Consider the following 23,084-nt stretch of genomic DNA (forward strand, 5'->3'; position numbering starts at 1 on the left):
CACCCCGCATCCCGCACCGCACCCCGGACCCGCACCGCACCGCACCCGGCAGGGCTCGCAGCCCAGGGCCAACCGGTGGCGTGGGCGTCTTGCCGACCAGGCCACGGCAGAGGGCGAAAGGGGACAGGCCTGTCCCCCTTCCGATGTAAATGTCGCCCCTTTCTCTGCCCACCTTTTCTGGTCAGGAGCCCTTGAAGAATCTTTCACCCGTGGCCTCCCGCCCCCGCGAGCTTCCTTCATTAGCGCTGTGACACCCTTTGCTCACATTGCTCGGTTTGCTCTAGTTGTTAAGCTGGACCGAGTCTAGGTGAGATGCGGTTCATGGGCGTTTTTTTACCGGATCTGGCAATCCCTCCAAATTCAGACCCACTTGACTCACAGAGAAGCTACCTGAGCAAGCTCTTTGACTGCTGGCTACAATCTCCCTGGAAAATGCCTGTTCCTATGTCTGATCATCTTCTGCAAGCACTTTTAAATGTATTTTAGAAATGATTTTTTTTGTTTTCATCTTAGACGTGGAACACAATCATGATGTATTAAGCAGAGAGAGAGAAGCTGTGGAGCATGTTGGACCACAGACCAGAGGAACAAAGAGCTAATCTACAGTCTAGACCCACACTGGACTATGGGTCTGACTTTAGGAATTTCACTAAAGTGCATAAAAACACAGCTTGTCATAAAAAACTCAGCAGATCAGAGGGTACTTAATAAAAGATAAATCAACCACAAATCACACCTGCTGACTTCACCAGGTGCCCTTTGCTTTTGCACTGAAAGGAGGAGTAAACAACAGATCCCTATTGATTTCTTCATGCTATTCGTGAGTCTTGTTTTCACAAGCTGCTTATCCTGTACAGAACATTTTTAATTGGATTTGGTCCTTGAGCATTTAAAACAAAAAGACATCATAAAACTTTCAGTATAGCTAGCAGCGACAGAGATATAGTGGGTGAAATCCTGTCCCTATTATTCAAAGCAGAATTTGAGAGAAATCCAGATTTTTAACTTAGTTAATTTATTACATAACTTATTTAAGTTACTTATTTAATTAATGCCAACATTGCTAAATACTTGTCTTTTCTTTCCCCAAAAATGTATGCATAAAATAACACAGTATTTCATCCAATATATCCAACACTCAGAAAACAACAAACCTTACTGTCAGGTAAAAGGAACAACCGGATAAATTCATATAATTTTAGCTGTGACAAAATTTTGCCTTGGTCCTAATCAATTGTAACATGCAGCAGTAGGTTGCAACACATCTTACTGCAAGGGCTGAGTAAAGCTAATTTTTACTGTATTCTCCTTCCTATAATGCACTCTCCAGGTTAATGACCTAATACGTTGTGATTTAAACTCTGTGTCTAATGATGTTATGACCAAGCAGAAACAACTCCATAATAACTCCATTTCTATGCTCCTGTCTTGTTAGGGGAAATGATGGCATACCAAAGCAGCTAGAGTTCATAAAACCTTATTAAAGCTTAGCTTTCAAATAATTTTTGAAATTTGTAGACTAGATAAGAAATGCTCTTTCCTCACCTTTTTTTAATGGATAAGAAGCAGAAACTTCTTTAAGATGCATTAATTTCCATCATGTGCAAAATGCACATTACTCTTCTCACAGTCATTTTATCTACACTAATGTCCACTGCTCACTATTGTGTTTATCTTCCAGTGATTAGTTTTGTTAAAAAATAAATACAGCTGGATATTATTTTGAATTATAAAAATATTTGGATCTTTCTTGAGTAAACGGCTTCAGAATTGGCAAAAAACTCTCCACTATTTTTTACAGATAGGTAGATGATTTTTAAGTGCACATGAAGTTTTTCTCATGAAATCTTGTCTTGAAAACATATCTGAGCTACAGAGGAAAATGGCTAGGTATTTCTCAAATTTTGTAGAACTAGCTAAATAAATACATATAAATATTTGCATCAATAAAAACCCAAAAAATGTATTTATGAAAAGCCTTCCATGAAAATAACAAAAATTTTTAGTTTGATAGTCATATTCTCAGTTAACACTTTCTATCTTTTATTAGAATTTCAATTACTTAGATAAGGTCTGATGGTATAATATTTGTCTGAAAGATATGCTGTTTACTCAATAAAAATCTGGCCAGCAAAAAGTCCAGAATCACTTCTCAATTAGTTTTTCATCTTTTATTTATATTCTCCACACAAAAAGTACTTTTAAGTTAAAGTTATGGCTCAAAGGAGTTCCTAGCAACACTGGAATATTTTAATTTTGGAGATCTAAGTGAAAATAAGAGAAAAGAACAAAGAGAACAGAAGTTAAATTTTCTCTTACAAAGGAGAAGATTAAGGCCAGAACCTCAATTTCTAACATGTCTCAGGAGACTTGCAGGAGCCAAAAAGCTGCCAATGACCTTTAGTGGTGTCCTCACCTAAGACTCACAAACACAGTTTATCCCACTGGCATTAAGGTAGTAGCAAAAAGAAGACAATATCTGTTGGCAGGTAGCATTGAACCTCCTTTTAGAAAGATGCTGCTTTTATATGTATATATATTTATATATTATTCATACATATATATATATTATTATTATTTTCTTAAAGCATCACCACCCACCGCCTGCACTCCCACCTACACCCCCACCTCCTATTAATCTCACAGGGATCTGGGCAACAGGGATGACAAGGCAGGAGAATTTTGCTGGTCTTCCACAATCTCCCATGGCCTTTTATGCTTGGAAAGTATGCCTACTCCCCTTTTATACTGACACGTTTTTCTTAGATACTCACTGCTTTCTGTCTCACTCTTCAAGGAAAAGATAAAAATACATTCTCTGGGAGGAAAGTACAGGTTTGCAAAATGTTGCTATAATTAGCATTTTTTCAGCAGTGGGTTGAGGCAAAGTTTTATGCCACAATTAAATGACTGCTGATACTTGTTTTACAACTAGTCTACTAGTTTTTAACATCTTCACTTTTTATTTACTTCTATCAAAATACAAAATTTAGAACATTTTTGAAATTCCTTTCCTCCATTTCTGTAATGTTCTCATTCAGCAGCTGTTGCATAATTTCAATTATTGAAATTATTGACCCAGACTGACCTGCCTCAGAAACACACAGCCATCCAGGTATCAGGCTGCATGGAATGTCTGAGCCTGTCACTCTTGCCAGAGGACACCAAAGACAACACCTGTGTGTACTGCGACCAGGTAAATGATCTGCTCAGTCTGGTGGCAGAGATTAAGGAGGAAGTTGAAAGACTGAGGACTATCTGGGAATGTGAAAGGGAAACACACTGGCGGAGCCACACCCTACCATCCTTAGGGAAAAGGCAGCAGGTGGAGGCTCTATGAGAAGTAGTCCTCTTGTCATCATCTAGAAGGAGGGGACCTAGGAGATCACAGGGGTGAATGGAAGCAGGTTCCATGCTCAAGACAGCAGGCGAGTCCCTTCCAGACCTTTCCCACCTTCCCAGGTGCCCTTATGGAACAGATACGAGGCTCTGGAATTAGAGGACCAGGGAAATTAAGATGTTGATAAAGCCCCATCCAGGGAGTTACCGAAGCAGTCAGCTCCACCTATGAAGACTGCTTCTGTTAAGAGCAAGAGGAGGGTAACTGTTATAGGAGATTCCCTCCCAAAGGGAACTGAGGGTCTTATATGCCGGCCAGACACTTCCCACAGGGAAGTCTGCTGCCTACCTCGGGCCTGGGTTAGGGATATAACCAGGAAATTTCCTAGTCTGGTATGGCCCTCAGATTACTACCCTCTTTTGATCTTTCAGGTAGGTAGTGGTGAGGTAGCGAGAGGAAGTCCGAGGGCAATTAAGAAAGATTTCAGGGGCTTGGGACAACTGGTCAAGGGATCAGGAGCACAAGTTGTGTTCTCCTATACCCCTTCAGTTCCAAGGAATGATGAATGGGTAAACAAGAAGACTCACCAGATCAACGCCTGGCTCCAAACCTGGTGCTATGAGGAGGACTTTGAGTTTTTTGACCATGGTTTGATTTATGAGACACCGGGTCTGCTGGCAATGGATTGGAAAACCCTGTATTGCAGGGGGGAAAGGGTATTAGGGCAAAAGGTAGCAGGGCTCAAAGACAGGGCTTTAAACAAGACTGAAAGGGGGAGGGGGATAAAATCAGGCCCACCAGAGCTGAGCCTAGGGGTCAAGTGCCAAGGATGGCAGTGAAATCGATATCCCAGCCCAAGTGCATCCACACTAGTGCACAAAGAATGGGCAATAAACAGGAAGCCATTGTGCAGCAGGACAGCTATGATGTTGCTGCCATCATGGAAACATGGTGGGATGACTGTTACAACTGGAATGCTGCCATCAATGGATATAAGCTCTTCAAAAGGGATAGACTGGGAAGGAGAGGTGGTGGTGTGGCTGTGTACACTAGGGAGTGTTTTGGTTGTACAGAGCTTGATTATCGCAATGGTAAAATTGAGTATCTATGCATAAGGATGAAGGGGAAGGTAAATAAGGCAGATACTGTGATGGGAATCTGTTATAGACCACCTAACCAGGACAATGAGGCAGATGAAGTATTCTGCAAGTGGCTGGCTGAAGTCTTGCAATTGCCAGCCCTTGTTCTGGTGGGGGACTTCAACCTACCGGACATCTGCTGGAAATATAATACAGCAGACAAGAAACAGTCTAGGAGGTTCCTTGAGTGTATGGAAGGTAATTTTGCAACACAAATGGTGAGACTACCAGGGGAGGTGCCTCCCTGGACCTCCTGTACACAAACAGAGAAGGACTGACTAGGGGAGGATTTGGTGGTCGGAGGCTGTCTTGGGCTTAGTGAACGTGAAATGGTTAAGTTTCCAATTCTTAGTGACGTAAGGAGTTAGCAAAACTTCCATCATGGACTTCTGGAGGGCTGACTTCAGTCTGTTCAGGATGTTGGTTGAGACAGTCCCTTGGGAGACAGACCTGAAGGGCAAAGGGGTCCAGGAGGGCTGGATGCTCTTCAAAAAGGAAATCTTAAAGGCCCAAAAGCAGGCTGTCCCCATGTGTCATAAGATGAAAGGGTGGAAAAGGTGGCCAGCCTGGTTTAACAGGGAGCTTTTGCTGGGACTTATGAAAAGAAGGAGAGTTTACCAATTTTAGAAGGGATAAGCAACTCAAGAAGAGTACAGAGGTCTCACTGGCTCATTCAGAGAGAAAATCAGGGAGGCAAAAGCCCAGTTGGAGCTCAACTTTGCCACTGACATAAGGGGCAACAAAAGAAGTTTTTACAAATACATCAACAATAAAGAGCCAGCAAGAATCTCCATCCCTTACTGGATGCCAGGGGAAACATTGCAACCAAGGATGAAGAAAAGGCTGACATACTTAATGCTTCTTTCCCTCTGTTTTTAATAGTCAGACCAGCTACCCCCAGGGTGTTCAGCCTTCTGAGCTGGAAGATAAGGACAGAGAGCAGATCAAGCCTCACCATAATCCAGAGGGAAGTAGTTAACGATCTGCTTCTGCACCAGAACATGCCCAAATCTATGGGGCCAGATGGGATTCATCCTAGAGTACTGAGGGAGCTGGCAGAGGAGCTTGCTAAGCCTCTCTCCATCATTTGTCAACAACCTTGGTCAACGGGAGAGGTCCCAGATGACTGGAGGCTGTCTAATGTGACGCCCATCTACAGGAAGGGCCAGAAGGTAGACCCAGAGGACTGTCAGGCCTGTCAGCCTGACCAGGAGAGATCATAGAGAGGCTCATCTTGAGTGACCTCACACAGCAAGTGCGGGGCAGCCAGGAGATCAGGGCCAGACAGCATGGGTTTATGAAAAGAAGGTCTTGCTTGACCAACCTGATCTCTTTCTATGACCAGGTGATCCGCCTATTGGGTAAGGGGAAAGCTGTGGATGTTGTCCACCTGGACTTTGGTAAGGCCTTTGACACTGTCTCCCACAGCATTCTCCTGGAGAAGCTGGCGAATCATAGCATAGACAAGTGTCCTCTTCACTGGGTGAAAAACTGGCTGGATGGCCATGCCCAAAGAGTTGTACTAAATGGGGTCAGATCTAGTTGGTGGCTGGTCACCAGTGGTGTCCCTCAGGGTTCAGTTTTGGGGCCAGGTTTGTTCAATGGCTTTATCGATGATCTGGATGAGGGGATTGAGTGCAACCTCAGTAAGTTTACAGACAACACCAGATTGGGTGGGAGTGTTCTGCTTGAGGGTAGGAAGCCTCTGCAGAGGGACCTGGACAGGCTGGATCAGTGGCCCAAGGCCAATTGCAAGGGGTTCAATAAAACCAAGTGCCATGTCCAAAATTTCAGTCAAAACAACTCCAGGCAATGCCATAGGCTTAGGAATGAGTGGCTGGAAAGCTGCCCAGCAGAAAAGGATCTGGGGGTGCTGGTTGACAGACAGATGAACATGAGGGTTGTTTAGTCTGGAGAAAAGGAGGCTGAGGGGAGACCTCATCACCCTCTACAACTGCCTGAAATGAAGTTGTAGGGGAGGTATGTATTGGACTCTTCTCCCAAGTGGATAATGATAGGACCAGAGGAAATGGCCTGAAGTTGTGGCAAGAGGAGGTTTAGACTGGATATTAGAAAGAATTTCTGTACTGAAGAGTGGTCAGACACTGGAACAGGTTGTCCAGGGAGGTGGTTGAGTCATCATCCTTGGAGATATTAAAGAAATATGTAGACATGGCACTTCAGGGCACGCTCTAGTGGTTTAGGTTGTGGAAGTTTGTTTTGTTTTGTGTTGATGGTTGAACTCCGTGATCTTAGAGGTCTTTTCCAACCATGACAATTCTGTGATTCTGTGATCGACACAGAAAAATTCAATCTTGTTCCACATGTTTTTTTTTAAGTTCAAGAATACTACATTTTCTGTGGCTGAAGAACAAAAATAGCCCTGTAATGGCAAAGGAATTTCAATAGCTATTAAATAAAATCCTGCTGCATTTTCCACAATTATTATTTTTTCTTTTCTTAGAAGAGACAAAGTAAAATAGTTTCTTGAAGTAATAGTTATATAATAGCTATACTGAAAAAAGTAAGTTAGCCCGTAGTAGTATAGGAAACCCTATAATTTTATTTAATGTTTAACCATTCTTTCCATTTACGTATTTCCCCTTATTCCTTCTAATAGAAAAAAAAATGTTCTCCTTTTTGCCTTTTAATAGAAAAATTTAATATACAAACAAATGCAATTTTCTTCTCTCACTTTACACCAGTGTAAACTAGGAATAATTGCAATAATGTCGAGTAAAACACCTGTTGGGGAAGGGTAAAGCATAAAGTAATGAAGCATTTTGTAAAGTGATAGCTGTCATGATAGTACATGAGGAAGAAGAAGAACCATTTCCCACATCATGACATTAGGTCAAAGTAAATTCTCGAAAAAATATTTACATAAGTTAATCAAATAACTCTGCCTATGAATAATTGGCTTTTCAGAAACATGGAGAATGTGTTCTGTCTATGATGACCAATGCTTTTTACTGAAAAACAAGTCCTCTCTCCCATCTTACCCTTCCTTTTGAAAAATCTTAGCTGAAATGCAAGAATAGGGCCACAGGGAGATTGCAACTCAGGTTCTTATAGATTAACCTCTTTCTAACCAATGGGCCACATTCCCCGGGTAGGCTAATTCTCCAGTGATGCATTAAATTCCCTCTTTAAAAGAAAAATTACAATGCTTAGTAGGAAGCCCCAGGCTGGGGACCTCATCTCAGAAATGGAAAACGAGTAAGTGAGTACTTGAACTACAGGACCAATGAGATATCACCTCTACAATATCCTAAGAGAAACATTTTATTTTAATTGCTGAAAAGACAACATTTGGCATATAAATCTGTTTATTGTTTGTATCATTAGTATTAAATGTCACCTAAGAAAGAAATTATTAAAACTAGCAAGATAACACAATGTTTTCTACTTTAAAGATCCTCACAAAGATCTGTAGCAACACTTGCAGATGTTATGGACTAAAATGAGCTACCAAAGTTAAAATGTCCTGTCCTTCAGGGTGCTGAGACTTGTTATTCCTATTGGCCTGAGTAGGAATTTTGAGCTTATAGCACCTTTGAGCATCATGTAAGTTTTATTTCAGTAGTTATATGTTAGGCACTCGAATCTGAAGAAAAAAAAAAGGCTATTTAGTGTAATTTTACGAAAACACGTGTGACTTGCAGCACTTTGGGTTCACGTCTTAAAAGCACAACTGTGTTGAGAAAAGTAGCCTGAAGTCTCCCAAAATCAGCCTGATGTGGAACTTCCATAATGAACACAGAATTTTCTAAAGGTGAATTACCAAAAAAAGAAGTGCAAAGTAATTCCAGAATATCGCTAGTGTATAAGTAAGCATTCCTTGTAAATAAGTCACTCATTTATAGAAACAGGATATAAATAAATGATGTTTGAGATTTCTTTCAAATACATGAGTTCTTTATATTATACATTTTAGAATATTCCACAGCATCTAAAAATATAAAAATAAATATCTACACTATTTACAAAGTATGATACAATCCAATCTTTAAAAAGACTTGTAAAGACATCTTCTTTAGTTCATACTGAGGTAAGTAGGTTTCTGTAAGACTGAGAGAAAACAGGAGAGGCAGTCATTTTGAAGGAATCCCTTTGTCCAGTTACTGTAGTCTGTAACACAGCTAAAAGTGGATGCCCTTCTCTGGTGGTATTAATGTACTGAGCCACAGTCATCCTTGCTGCAACTCCATTGAGGTAAGTTTAGTTATGCTAGGGATGAATTTGTCCCACTCTGCAATCTCTGTGTTGCCATTGTCTTCTCCAGGAACCCTCGCCAATTCATCTAAATTTGAAGTCATGCTCACTCCTGGTATCTGGAGAGTCAGTTCGGCTGATTTCAACAGGCTGAGTGCAGCTGGGATACCTGCAAGGTAAAATAAAGTCTTTCAGATTATTTCACTGTTTGTAGCAGACAGCTGACTGGTTCACCCTGTGATTGTTACACTCTGAACACTGTGCAGGTGATGACTTACTGACAAAATGGTCTGTCAGAAAATGTTACAAATTGCACTTGCAAATTTTAAGTGAAGACTATTTGACTGAAGTCTAAGGGGATTTCTGATACAGAAACCTTGAATTTCTTACTTTTAAACATTTTTATTGTCTACTACTACTTACTTATTATGCACTATTTGGTAAACTGCCCTGTGATTCCTTATCCAGACGTCACTGTGACAAGCAGAGAAACAAATGATGACAAATAATAGATGTAAAGTATCATCTACAGCCACAATCATCTGGCTTTTATGGCTGTAACCCTGCTTGTGCTGTACATACAGGAATGGCAACACTATTGGAGAAGAGCAAGCTGAATTCAGGGGGGAAAAAAACCGCAACAGCAACATTCCTTTTATAGTAAGTGAAAAGAATAGCCTTCTTCAGAGGTAATTTATTAAATTATTTTCAGATATTTGTTTTAGGAACAGATTAGCTGTCCTTGCAGATACCAATTTATCTGTTATCAACATATAGCTTATATAGTCCTAGCCTTGAGTGCCTGAAATAACTTCTAGACAACCAAAGTTCACATCCCCAGGACAGGAAGTATGAATCCTGTACTTGGAGTACCTGGCAACGTCCTGCTGGGATATAACATATAATGTAATGAGAAATATAAAATAATAAATTACATGCCATTTTGCACCTGTTCACAAAGCTAGGGATTCGTACAATTATTTCAGTGTTTACCCAGAATTGGGAAAGCTTAAACAATTTCTGCTTTTTATTTCAGACTGTGTTCATTAGTTTAGCAATGTCTATTGGAGAAAAGCTGAGAGTGGCTGTTCCTGAACGCACACAGTAACACACCCCCCAGGAAAAATAATGGAAAATGTGAGAAAATAAATTAATGTGAATTCCTTATTTGATCAGCTCAACTCACACCAGAATACATGGTAAGCAGATAAGTTGAAATAGTCAGGGACATTCAGTTAATTCAATCTGTACACCAAATTTTGCTTATAGTATTTGTTATTAAATTGACCACATCTTCAGACAATTAACTCTGAGTAGAATATAGCTTTTTATAAATACATTCAACTCCAAGGAAAATTATTTTCATACTTTCAGGTACCTGTTCTTTATTTACTTAGGAATCTAAGTAAGCAGGGATTCAAAAAAATATTTGCCACTCAACTTCTGAAATAAATGAGATTAAATTTTGTTTCATCAACATATAAACAAAGTTGTAGCATATTCTATAAAATATTTCTTGCAAGATGCCTTTCTTACAGTCATTCCTTAATTGCAAACAACCTTGTCTCATTGCATTGTGCTCAGATTCAAATAATATTGCATGCAAAATTGAATTTTACTACCACAGCATCAAAAGACACAGGGACAAGTGTACTACTAGTGGGTAACAGGTGCAGTACCATTTGCTGGAATTGTGTTTATGTTGGTCAATACAACGTGTTCTGAGAGTTTTGAAATGTTATCAAAATTGCTGATCTGGGTGGTCAAGGATTTCCGGCTCTCTGTACTTGCACGACCTCTGCTGAGCCGTTCATCATGGTGACTGCGAATGCCGAAGATGCAACAAGAAAAGGCTGCTTTAAATTCTTCTCTAAATTTCCCTGCCAACCACAAAAGAAGACTCATGAAAAAATAATATAAACCATGTTTCAACAAACTTTATAGCTTAGGAAAGAAAAAAAGAAAAGAAAAAAAAAAAGCAGCTATGTAAAGCAAAATTAACCCAAATCACCCAGATGTTGTTCTAATGCAGAAGTAGGAAATAACAATCTGAACATCCTGGAGAAAGAGAGAAAAAACCATAACCTTTTTAAGAAGAGATGTGAGATACCACCAGTTTAAGTTCTGCTGTCCAAAGCCAAACAAGACAAATATAAATTAAGACATATCTATACCAATAAGCAAACAGCATCCTGGCTGGTTCTTTGGCCTTGAACCTAGTTGGCACAGTCTGGTCATGTAAGTACTATTGCAGATGCAGTCTCCAAGCCCAATACTTGCCTATAAAATGCCAACTGGGGACCGCCCAGATGGTGGCCTGTACTACCTCCCAGCAAGTATTCAGGGAGTGTCTAGGGGAATGGTAACTGTTTCAGACCAAAGTCATGCCAGGGTCTTCTCTACAAAATTAATGTCATGGACCCTCAAATTCAAGCACTTGGACTCAGGCCTTGGCACTGTTTAGTTTAGTTATAGGTAGATAGCCTGAAAGTAATAGGATACACGAGGGAACTTGTTCCAAGAAGAGGATCTAGTTCCCACCAGAGGAGCTGGGCTGATGTTACACAGTCATTAATCTTATTTGCTATGGCTCATTACATTCAAACTATACATTAAACTTGAATTCTAGGTGACTGTAACTTACCACTGAGGAAGTTATAAATAATGGGATTGGCTGCACTGTTTGCATATACAAGCCAGTGTGAGAATGTGAACCAGGCATATACGGTTTCTCTGTCATCAGCATGATTGAACATCCCAAAAACCCTACAGAAAAAGAAAAAAAAACACTGAAAAATGGCAAAATTAGAAATAATAAAAAAAGATTTGGCAACCTCTAGCCTGATTTTATCTCTGAATATCTATTTTCAGTATCATAGAAAAGCTAATTCAACACTGCTCACTTTCTTGAGTGAATAAGGTCCTTTCCTCATCCCTTGTCTCCCTTCTGGGTGGTTGAGCACAACAGAGAACATCAGTACTTTACTTTGCAATGATGCAGATGCATGACTTTCCTACTAAGTGCCAAAGTCAATGGGTGTTAGATAAGCCAAAAAAAGGGAAAGGTTGCTTTTTACTTGTTCTAGTCAATGAGGTTCCCAGCTCTAGGCCCACTCTTCAGTTTACAGGGGCTCTGGAGTTAGAACACTGAACTGGCCCAAAACCTGAGGCCACAATACCAGCTTCTGTCCTCTGGAGAAACCTGCTTTGCCCAGATTTTTTACACCTAACCTTTGCCATTTAAGTGAAAATCTAACTACAGGCCTACTCTACTAGTGTAGTTGAGGCAGCCTGTGTAGTTCCTCAGTGGCTCAGATTGTAGGTGGCCTGAGCGGCCTTCTGAAAACTGCCTTCTGCTTCTCCACATTGCCTACCGAGGGACCTGAGGCTGAAAAGTACTTAAATTAGGCCTCAGGAAAGTGGTAGAACTGAGTGGCATGTATTTAAGCCTTCATATCCAAATAGAAAGTATTCTTTAAAAAATAAATTTTTCCTCAAGCAGCAATAAAAGGATGGTTGTTTTTCAGGATATCCAAATCTTCTGCTAGATGTCAGTATTTTGCAAAGGTGTCATGAGATATAGCTATTCCAAAGCCTTAACCTGTCAGGCACCATACGGAAAACAGAGTGCCAACGATTATGTCTCATATGAACAGGAGAGAAAAGGGTAAATAAGTAAAACAAGCTTCAAAGGCAAACTAGAGGGTTAGCCTAAGGTCTTAAAATGGTGCATGATTAGGTTTAGGCTTGAACTCAGCATCTGACAGTCCTGGGGACCAAGCCACAACACTACTCTCTCTTGCTAACTTCCAGCTGCTGCTTTCGGTAAATGCACTTCCATGGGTGCATTAACAGCAAACAAGCTGTAATCCCATGTAAAATACAGGTTTTAATGAGGAGATGGGCTACACCATTTTCATGAGGCAAACCTTGTTCATAAGGGTTCCACAATCTGGCCTTTAGTTTAAATACCATGGATAAGTTAGATAACTTTTTTTTTTGTTGCAACTGTATGCTTATTTTCCATTTCTTTATTGTGAAAAAACAATAAGCTTATCCTTCACATGTATTTGCCAGAATAAGAGGAATCTCATAACAGAGGATAGTTTTGAGACAGAAAGCTTTACCAAATGTTTATACTTGGGGATAAACTTTACCTTTTTAAGACATTGAGGATGCTAATTGGTAGATAGCAAAGTGCAAAAACCAGGAGGACAACCATCAGCATACGTGCTGTTTTCCTTCTTGCACGAATCTGTTTTATTTCAGCTGCCACAGCACTAATCTTTGACTTTGTTGATTGTCCCAGCCCCCGGGGCTGTGCTGAGGACTGCAGAGGTTTCCATTTTTTCTGAACAACAGAAGAAGTTCCTGGGATCTCAAAAAGACAAAATAAGGGGTTCTTTGAAAAACTACCATTGTGAGTATCTATAACACGAAAAATAGACATTGACATACACAATGTAAGCTTGCAGGAAGTAGATTTTTTTGTTAAATTAATTGATATAGCTGCAAGAAGCAAACCTGATTTCAGATACACTTGAAGGACTGCATAAAAAAAATTGCTTTTTAGCCAAATATATCAAGTGATGTGTTAAAATTGTCTTTCCTTCCTACACACCTTGCCTTGCTTGTGTCTTGAGACTATCCCGCTTAACCAAGCCTACTACTGCAATTAAGTTGCTTTACATTCTACATTAAATGTTTTCTTGAATGACAGAGTAGTTTATCCCATTCATATGTTGCTAATTTGAGATACTAAACAGCTTTTCAGTATCAGAAAACCATGATTAAAAACCTATACAGTTTAAGTGCCATAAAACTTCCAAATATGCAATCTAGATGACAATGAAGCAGCTAAAGGAATCAAAGCTGATGTGTGGATCTCCCTGCAAAGGTCTTCAAAGCTGAATCTATATACAGTGATGAACAGAGGTGAAGCATGGAAGAGTGCCAAGACATAGGAAGAATTAGGTGAGCCAAAGGCACCTTACAATGGATAGATGTAGCTATTAAAAAAAACCACTTTGTTGTTTTGTTTTACTTGTCCTCACATAAGCCAAGTTAAATACAGCTGTTTTGCTTCAGTTCTTCAAAATTATTTCCCACCTGCAGCTGAATGTGAAACACTACAGAAGGCAAGGATTTCCTGAGTGAATTCTATTACAATGACATTTATAATGCTTTTGGTGTAAATTACTCAAAATCCCTGGTGTTTGTGATGTGATAGTTCTTGCTTTTAAAAAGATTAATCACAAATTCAAAGACCGTAAAGCTTTTCTTCAAAGATCTACTTGAAAGACACAATCAGTAATTTTAAGAGCTATTGCATAAATTACAGTATGGATAGCCTGTAAATCTGTCTTACCTTTAGCGATCTGAAAATCTGTAACACACACAACATGCTCAATTTTTTTAAAAAAAGAAGCTTTAGGGAAAATGCAAGGCAAAGGAACCTCTACTGTTGTGGATGGGGCCTGGGAACACCTCCCTGGAAGTGTTCAAGGCCAGGTTGGATGGGGCTTTGAGCATCCTGGTCTAGCAGGAGGTGTCCCTGCCCATGCAGGGGGGTTGGAACTAGATGAACTTTAAGGTCCCTTCCAACACAACCCACTCTACGATTCTATGCTTGCTGTGTTTTTTCTACCATGTACATTTAGAAGTCTCATCATACTTTGCAATAGGATCACTATATTTAACTGAAGTTCTGGTAAACAGTTTGATTTCTTGATTGAAACTATTATCCAATAATGCAGTTAAGAGCACTGTGTTTATTTGCTCGACATGACTGATTACAGTACACCTGTCACACTTAAAAATGCCTGATGACTGCAGCCAAGTTACGGCTGATAATAGATGTGCAGTGGCTTTAATTTTACTTAGTGCAGCCTCTTACACATAAGGCTATCATCGCTAGGAAAAGAGATACCTGTAATTTCACATCATTTACAGCACTAGGCCTGTAGCAGCATTTGTTTTTCTGCCACTGGACAAAAAAGGATCAATCCAACAGTAACACCTTATCAATATGCAAGATTCATAGGGAGAAGAAATGCTGTGAAGAAGAAATAGGGAACTAAAACACTTGGGGAAAAAAACCCAAAAAACCAGGTTGGTTTCCAGTCGTTCAACTTCCACTCCAAATCTGAGCCAGCATTTTCAAGCTACGTGCAGGTTAAGAACAATTGTTTTGTAGTAACTTAATTGATGGACAGTTTGAGAGACTAGATAGACTGTAAAGTACCGAAGAGAAGGATTAATATGGTCATTGAGTGATATAGGACAGAAACCTATTCAGTGATACAAAGCATCATAGAGCTACATTGGACTGAACTTAACTTCAAAACTAACCCAGCAAAGCCTTTGTTCTGGTGAAGGGTCCTCTCAAATTTGTAAGGGTTAGATTTTACCGTCCAAATACCTTGTTATTTAATACTATAAATGTAAGAAATTAAAAGGAAAAAAATGTTTAAATATAAACCACAAGACAAATAGCAACTCTGGTTTAACCTAGTATGATTAGACATGACAGTAATTGTTATTAAGATGAATGAATGATAACAACATGCCTTAAAGAAGATTTAGCTTTTCTTATATTTTAGCTATTTGCAAGAGATATGTTTTGCCAGTGTAAGATTTGAGTTTTACTTTTAACATAGATATCTTCAGAAATCTAAAGTCTACTTATGATTTCTCTGATGGGTCAGTTTGAACTGCAATGGAAAGCATTCCTGATGTGGCAGATATTGTGCTGTGTCCAGGACAGCCTCAAATTTTGATGGCATCAGACACAATGGTGAGAGAATGATTCATGTCCATATTTTCCTGGAAGTGTCAGCCCCTGTTTGATTCACTTGAGAAGATAGGAGAGGGAGTATCTTGCATTGTGTCTTCAACAGGATGAGCTCATTGTCCTTTACAGAATGTGTGTTGGGGGACTACAGCCAAAGACAAATTCCAGATGGAGCAGAAGACAGCAGAGGGAACAACAGAATGATGTATGACAGCTCACATCCAGAAAATTATTCTCAAACTGACACCAAATTTTTGGAGGGGGAAAAATTCTTTTGGAAAAATTCACATCATTTTTGCTACTTCAGTTCAAATGTTCTCTGTGTGCTTGCTTATTTGTGGTTGTTTTTTTTTTGTTAAGTATTTTTCTCTCCTTCCTGTACTTTTAATTTGAAGCTTGAAAAGAAATAGATGTTCATACTGGAATCATGTCAATTATTTGTCAATAATTCACATAAAATGTAACCGATAACAGGGAACTTCAGATCAGACAATTCCTGTCTCACACTTCTGATAGTTCTAGTCTAACTTTTGTTCAGAAAAGACCTGCTCTGAACCTAAGACTTTGTAAGATGAGAAATAAAAATAAAAAATCATACAGACCACAAACTAAATGAGGTAAGTCCTAACTTTTGAGAGCTACAGGAGATTTTAGCACTATGAAAAAGGTTGCCTAAAGTATTTTGGTAAGTATTTCAGACACAGAAATCTTCCTTCTGCCTACAATCAAACTTTCTGTTGCTGTTTTCTCTTTTTTTTTCTCCCTCTAAGCTCCTCATAGACATGAGCAAGAAGGGGTTTACACTCAGCCTGACTGCCTTCATTTTTAAAGCATCTCGGTGCCTTCCCAAGGTGGCTGTAAGCCAGTGGCATCACTGAACTTGGTAACAGTCCTGGATGTAAAAATCCAAGTCAGAAGTGACAACATGGAGCATCTAGAGAAGAAGGTTGACACAGGAATCTGCACAGCCACAACAGCAAGCAGATGGAGCTAGTTTTAAGTGACTTACCTGGCGACACCACAGCTTTCGGAATATCTGCAAGTAGGCCAACACCATTAGGCACAGTGGTGCCATGTATGTCACCAGAAAAAAGCATGTATGATACATTTTGGGGTAAACCTCAGCTGGAAAGAAATTCAAATAGGACAAGTGCATTTAAGTAAACATACATCTCATAATCATTTTAAGCCAAATTCTTAATATAGATATGCATGTTATTTTCAAACATAATAGATTATAATAGAAGATGTATCCAATAATATTAGGGTCAGGATTGGGTTTCTAATCACTTCTATATATATTCTCTTTCCATTATAAACATGCTTTTATCTCAAGCATCTCATATCACATTATTGCTTTCATATCACATTATTACTTTAGGCATGAAGTCTTAAGAAGTTTGTTTTTATTAAATCAGTGAAAGAACATCTCATTATCTAACCAATCATTCAATCTACCTCATCTTTGATGTATTTTTCAGGTGATGTAACTGTCTTCAGTTTTAGTTCTACAAAGGCTACTATGTGTCCCTGAGTAAATTGCACAGCCTTTCACCTATAAACAGAGAACATGGACTACTGCATGCAAAATGCTAATGGGAGGAGAGACATTATTTAAATAACTTTTTGGTGGAAATATGGGAAGGGGAGGGAAGGGAAAGAATTAATTCAGTTAAGTGCTCTAAATTTAGGAAATTTGCAAGATTATTTTGACTCAGCTTTAACAATATCAAGTTTCCTATCATTGTATTCCAGTTTCCTGTGGATCTCTTTTCAAATTATAAATTCTGAGTGTTATTTGCTTAGATACAAACATCTTACAAGTACTGTGAATGTACTGTGTTGTTAAGAATGTTGTATCATAAACTTTGTTGTTAGATTATAGCCAAATGTACAGCAGGTGCCTGGAAAACTTACTTTCACTTTTGTAACATCAAATGCAGTTTAGCAATACCACACATTGACATCAGTTGCAACTTAACATATATGGGTGGCCTCAGAAAAGGAATGAACCTTGTGTAGGGTGACAATATGTAGCAGATGAGAAACTGTGTAGTCCATGAGCAGATAGATGGCATGGTAATCTTAGGAGCTGCATTCTAGGCTAAAGAAGGAATGTTTATGTAAATTTCCAGAATTTCTGAATGCTTCTGGACAATAAGATTTGCAACTGAAACTCTGTACTGATTGTAGTTTAAATTAAAATAAAAAATAAAAAAAAATACTTGCATGAGGTCAAAACACCTGTGAGTCCAACTTATTTTCTGCCTCTTAGAGTGACTGAGATTGTGAGCCCTATCAAAGAAGAGGTCCCATTGCATGCCAGGAGAATCCCTGGGAGTAGACAAGGAGACACACAGACTTGGCTCCTAACTCTCATAGCAGGGAGGAATACAACATCATGTTAATCCCAGTCTCAGCCCCAAACCCCGACTCCTCTAATGTCGTGCTCATTGTTGGCCCTCAAAGATCCAGCTGGATCACCAGTCAGAAAAATTTAGGTACCAGGGAAAAATAAACATGCTATAGCATATTCCAGCCCATGTTCATCATTGGGAAAGGTAATAGAAACATTTCCATTTACATTTGACAGCTTTGATGGATTAGAGTTAAAAACATTCTGATAAGCAGCATTTGGCTCCTTACTTGCTCTAAGATCCTGTAGCAAACCCCCTTACTAACTCTTAGCTGACCAGCTGCAGCTGCTAACCTTTGTCAATGTCTCTGTGGGAGGCAGACAATTTGGGGCAGGTTTTTTATTAAATGGTGATAACCTGGGTTTGTATATTGACGGGTGATCTCAGAATTGGTTTTGCATTCCATGAAATGCAGCCTCAAGGCAGTCCTGTCGGCCAGGGAAACACTGACATGCATGCTTCATATGCGGAGAGATTAAGGAGAAATGGGAGTAACGTGACTTACTGGGATCACAGGAGGTCAGAGCTAGAAGTACATTCTTTCTCTTCAGAAAGAGATGCCACCTGCCTCATCAATGCTCTGCAGGCAGCCAGGCCCCTCTCAGGTAGAAGGACGGTACATATTTAAAAGGCTATCTGGAGTTTATGGCTTCCAGTTTAGCATTCCAAGTAAAGCGAAACATTAAATAAGGCTAGCTATCTACAAAGAACTGATGGACCAGGTTGAAGGAAGATCCTAACACTTGCCTTTGAAGTTTAGCCACCTGGAAAGTGCCAGCTGCTAAACATCAAAGGAAACCTGCCCCTCCTCCACCCAGGGCAAAGCCCTTTGTAGAACTTCTCCCTAAGAAACATGACTCTGTTTAGCTTCTCAAGCCAGAGAAAAGCTTTAAAGCTGTTTGACAATCACAGCAGCACAGAAGGGGAAGAGCTGGTTTGATATTCTATTCATTTATCAAGTGGGTGACTTCCAGGTTTCTTGGATGAGAACATCAATCAGTCTACGGTCCCAGTGATATATCAGTTGCCTGACTGGGCTGCTGAACCTCTTACTCCCAAGCAAAAGAGGAGAAGTGTCTTTCCCTCCCATGGTCACTTAATGAACTTTGGGACAAGGGGAGATTATTTGTAGCTGGAGTAACCATCTCATTAAGAGTAAATAAATTATTCTTACTTCACTGGCTGCTGTTTCAGTGAAAAGAAGGAGGGAGACAAAAAGCAAACAGGTGGTCATGGAGACTGGATTGGGGTAAGACTGGAGTTTCTACTCAGCACCAGTCACACTGTATGATCACTCCACCTGATAAAGGATCAGTATGCTAAAACAAACCTTGTTCTGTCTGCTGCAGGGGTTATTAAACAAATCTTAAACTTTTCTAAAACTTCCTTCTTGGCATTGTATTCCAGTCCCAGATGCTTCAAATGAAGTAAGGAAGTAGAAGATTGAAACTACAGCTTCTGGATTTTTGCCAGAATTGTGCTTTATTTGTGTAAATACATATATACATATGTATATAAACTGAAAATAACCCAGACTCAAAAGGTTTTGATATGATTAGCAACTGAAATATTCCCTTGAGCCATACGTGCATAATGAAATTGTTACTCTTGACAGCTTCCCTAAGAATGGGGAAAAGCAACAAGACCATCAAGTTTGTTGAGCATCAGTAGAAGGTTCCCAGGTTCTCTAGTCTCAGGAAGAGAACTGTGAGGTTTTGGAGTTACCAATATGAAGAAGCAATGCAGCTAGAATAGTATACTTTTAGAACAAAGCTTAATAAATAAGGATGTTAGGAATTGGGTGGCCATAGTAGAGAAAATGCAACCACACAACACAGTTCTTTCCAAACTATGTTTCTATGTCAAAATACTTACAGTTAACTAATACTAAAGTTTCAAATCTGATATATTATGCTTGAATTAATGATAATGCCAAACCTAATTTTAGTATTAGCAATATTTTGACTTCTTTCTGCATTAACATGTCCCGCAAGTTTTTCCTTAAATTCTGAACACTTCGATAAACAGACTGTATAAACCATGTAAGAATGCAATTCCCAGTTATTATTTTCCAGAATTAAGACAATATAGTTTTGTACTCTTTTATGAGTTGTCTAAGAAAAAACACAACAGAAATTCTTCTCTTTGCTTCCATTCAACCATGTAGTTTTGGGAAAGGATTATCTTCATATTCTTTTTTATCATTTGCAAAGGGGTTGGCTAATGCACTTTGCCTAACTCTCTTGTTGTAAAGAGCTCTAAGACAATGTATTTAGCCAACTTGGACACTGGGTGAAGTAATTTTAATAGAAGTTTCTTTTATTTTGGCACTTTATCATCAAATTCACTACATAGCAATTATAGGCTGTTATGGAACTGTGGCCAACACAAGCTCCTTAAGTGAGTCTGCGTAGGTCACATGTCAAATCCTTCTGCATTCCCAAATAAAATATTGTTATTAGACAGTACTCAAAATGAAAAACCCTTAGCCTAGAATTGGCAATGAATTTTATATTCAAGAATGCCAGAAGCAATTAAAAAGAAATTGAGCCCTGTTTTAAGCAGAACTATCTCTCCATTTGCAGTCACTGGCAGATCTCCAACAGCATGCTTGAAATCTTATTGGTCAGGGTGGCCACTATGGTTTCACCATTCAGAAGCCCAAGTGTCACAGTGTTTATCAGACCTTCCTTCCAGACATTCATCAGACCTGTATGGATTTCAGCAGCTAGACCTAGGTATGGGTAGGGTACAGTGCTGTCTCCTGCTTTGGCATCTCTAACATTTTGCTGGACATGGCTTCTCGCTAGTCTTTTATAGCACCTCATGTTTCGGTAGCTGTGAGTTCCCAGAATTAAAATAAATCTCCAAAACACTCTGGTCATGAAGTACCCTCTTGTGCTGTCCCAACCTTGACAACTGAGCCTAATGTTCTTGGGATATATGGTGCATTTGATGGTCTGCAAAGATTTCCCCAGAAGCACCCTAGACAGCATAAATTATATGCAGTTCTAAACAAAGCAGTAAACACCCAAATACAACCCCTTCCTTCTTCACACACATTGATTCTCCTGTAGGAGTTGCTCACAGTCTTCTGAGTGTGTGCAGTATCTACATCTCCACTTTCCCTTTGCAAATATGGCTTATTCATTCTTCCTTCTTCAACCTTCTGCTTGTTAGCTTTCTTTGACCCTAAATATTCCCGTAGTAAAAAAAAAAAAAAAAAAAAAAAAAAAAGGCAAAAAGAAAAGCAACTATTTTCTTTGAAAATACTACCCTTTTATTCCTTCTGGCCTCAAGGTTCAGTGCTCTTTTTAAACTGCTATCCTGCTAACTATGTTCTTTTGTTCTACTGTTTGGGGACCTTTGTGATTTCAAACCCAGGTTCTCATAAAAAATGCATCTCCTATACTTTGGCCCAACTGAATTTTCTTAAATATTTTCAATCGAGTGGGAGTTATTTGTGTCTAATGACACTTCATTTTCCATAGTCTGAAAGGGACGTTAAGGTTAATAGTATATGTTAAGGTACAATGTTTTATCCTCATTGATAGTATATAGTTAACTCTACATTTCCTATATAATTACATTATTTGAGCAACCTGCTTGTAACTTAACATATAGAAGTGTTCTTAAGTTACTATGATAAGCTATTTTTAGAAATTGGAATTTTTTTTTATGAATAGCTTAAAAGCACCAGCAGAATAAGTATCAATAAGGGTGAATAATCATTATTATAATAATTTGTTGAAAAGGCAGCAGGATAAAAATCAAATTGTTATCTTTGGGTAGAATGAAAAGCTTCCAATTTCAGAAAACATTAACATATTTTTAATGCAAAATTATTTTCATTTTTTACTCAATATGAATAAAAAATATTTTGGAATATTTGCACTTTGTTTCTGAAGCCACACATAAAAAGAACTTAATAATGCAGAAGTATTTGTCTTTTTTATATCTTTTTCTACCTCTGCAAACATCCAAGTGAAGGCTCACAGCAAAACCTAAAGATCAAGACATTTCTCTTTGGGCACATACACTCCATAGGACTAGAATCCTGGGAGGGTTTTCATTTTTCTTTTGTGTAATGAGTTCTTCAGCTCAGGCCAGTCAGTGCACCGCAACTACTCCAGTGCATTACTGAACAAAAGGAACTCTTTAAATTCCAGGGCTACTACAGACTCTGTAGTTCAAAAGCAACACTTTCCTGTTAGGAATCAAAAAGTGGCAAATGCAAATATGGAAATTTTGAGATTATGTTTCCTGATGAAATGCTCTTCTGACTCCCTAATTCATTGACTAAAGTGCTTTGCATCACTTTCATTTCCTAGGTTGATTAAAAGAATCTCTGCTGCAGATCTAACCTTGAAGTGATGATGGCACTTCATAATAGCTCTGCAGCCAAAATGAGGGGACAGAACTTTTGCCTGGAGTGAACACTGTGGAAGAAAGTAGTCATATAAATACTGCAGCACCTAGCAGCAGGCTGGGATACAAAATTGTTCACAGATTAAGAAAGAACACTAGGAGTAAAGAGCAGATGTGGCCTCTCCAATAAAACAGCAAGTACAATACTCACAGTTTAACAGAGGTTTCCTCTAACCTACAGAGTTGCAGCACATGTGTCTGCAATGAGTGCCAGGTAGCTAGTGGCCAACTCCACCACATTGCCTTGTCCCAGAGGACTAACTGGATGAAGGGGGTGAAGAACAGGGAATGTGATAGCCAATGTCTTCTCATTAATCCCCTGGAGGCCCTGCAAAAGCCGTTAGCAGGGAGGAACTTCCAAAGCAGCACATGGAAAAGCCCTCAGCACTTCCAAGCCACTTAAGTTAATTTATCACCATAATTAAGTACAGGTGGTCCATTTGTATTTTATCTTAATTGTTCACAGGACTGAAATCTTCTTCTACAGAAGCAGCTCTGGGAGAAAATTTGATTGTCTTTTAGTCTGACTCAAGGCTATTGAATAGGCATCTTTTAGTTATATGTTTTGGTAAACTTAGTTTCATTTTGCTGTGTGTGAATAATGGTATTACTGATGGTCATTATATCCAGGGTCACAGCATGTAACTCACATGCTCTGTTAGCATTGGAGTTATGCCAAGGCCCACCAGAGTTGAGTCTTAACCACTCAGGTGGGTGGCTAACACCACTTGCTGTGATTGGAGACAAAATAG

At 39.2% G+C, this 23,084-nt stretch overlaps 1 protein-coding gene across 1 annotated transcript in view; it reads right to left on the reverse strand.

Annotated features, from left to right (window-relative positions):
* Positions 1-8,513: 8,513 nt before the first annotated feature.
* Positions 8,514-23,084, reverse strand: part of HCRTR2 (hypocretin receptor 2) — a 30,654-nt gene continuing 16,083 nt past the window's right edge. The window contains exons 4-8 of the mRNA XM_051614540.1: positions 16,497-16,612; positions 12,852-13,072; positions 11,339-11,460; positions 10,374-10,574; positions 8,514-8,863 (exon numbers count right to left, since the gene is read on the reverse strand). Coding sequence (XP_051470500.1) covers positions 8,670-8,863; positions 10,374-10,574; positions 11,339-11,460; positions 12,852-13,072; positions 16,497-16,612 — 854 coding nt within the window. The 3' untranslated portion in view covers positions 8,514-8,669. The remainder of the gene's footprint in view (positions 8,864-10,373; positions 10,575-11,338; positions 11,461-12,851; positions 13,073-16,496; positions 16,613-23,084) is intronic.

The sequence above is a fragment of the Apus apus genome, chromosome 3 (assembly GCF_020740795.1).
Source record: "Apus apus isolate bApuApu2 chromosome 3, bApuApu2.pri.cur, whole genome shotgun sequence".
NCBI classification, from domain to species: domain Eukaryota; kingdom Metazoa; phylum Chordata; class Aves; order Apodiformes; family Apodidae; genus Apus; species Apus apus.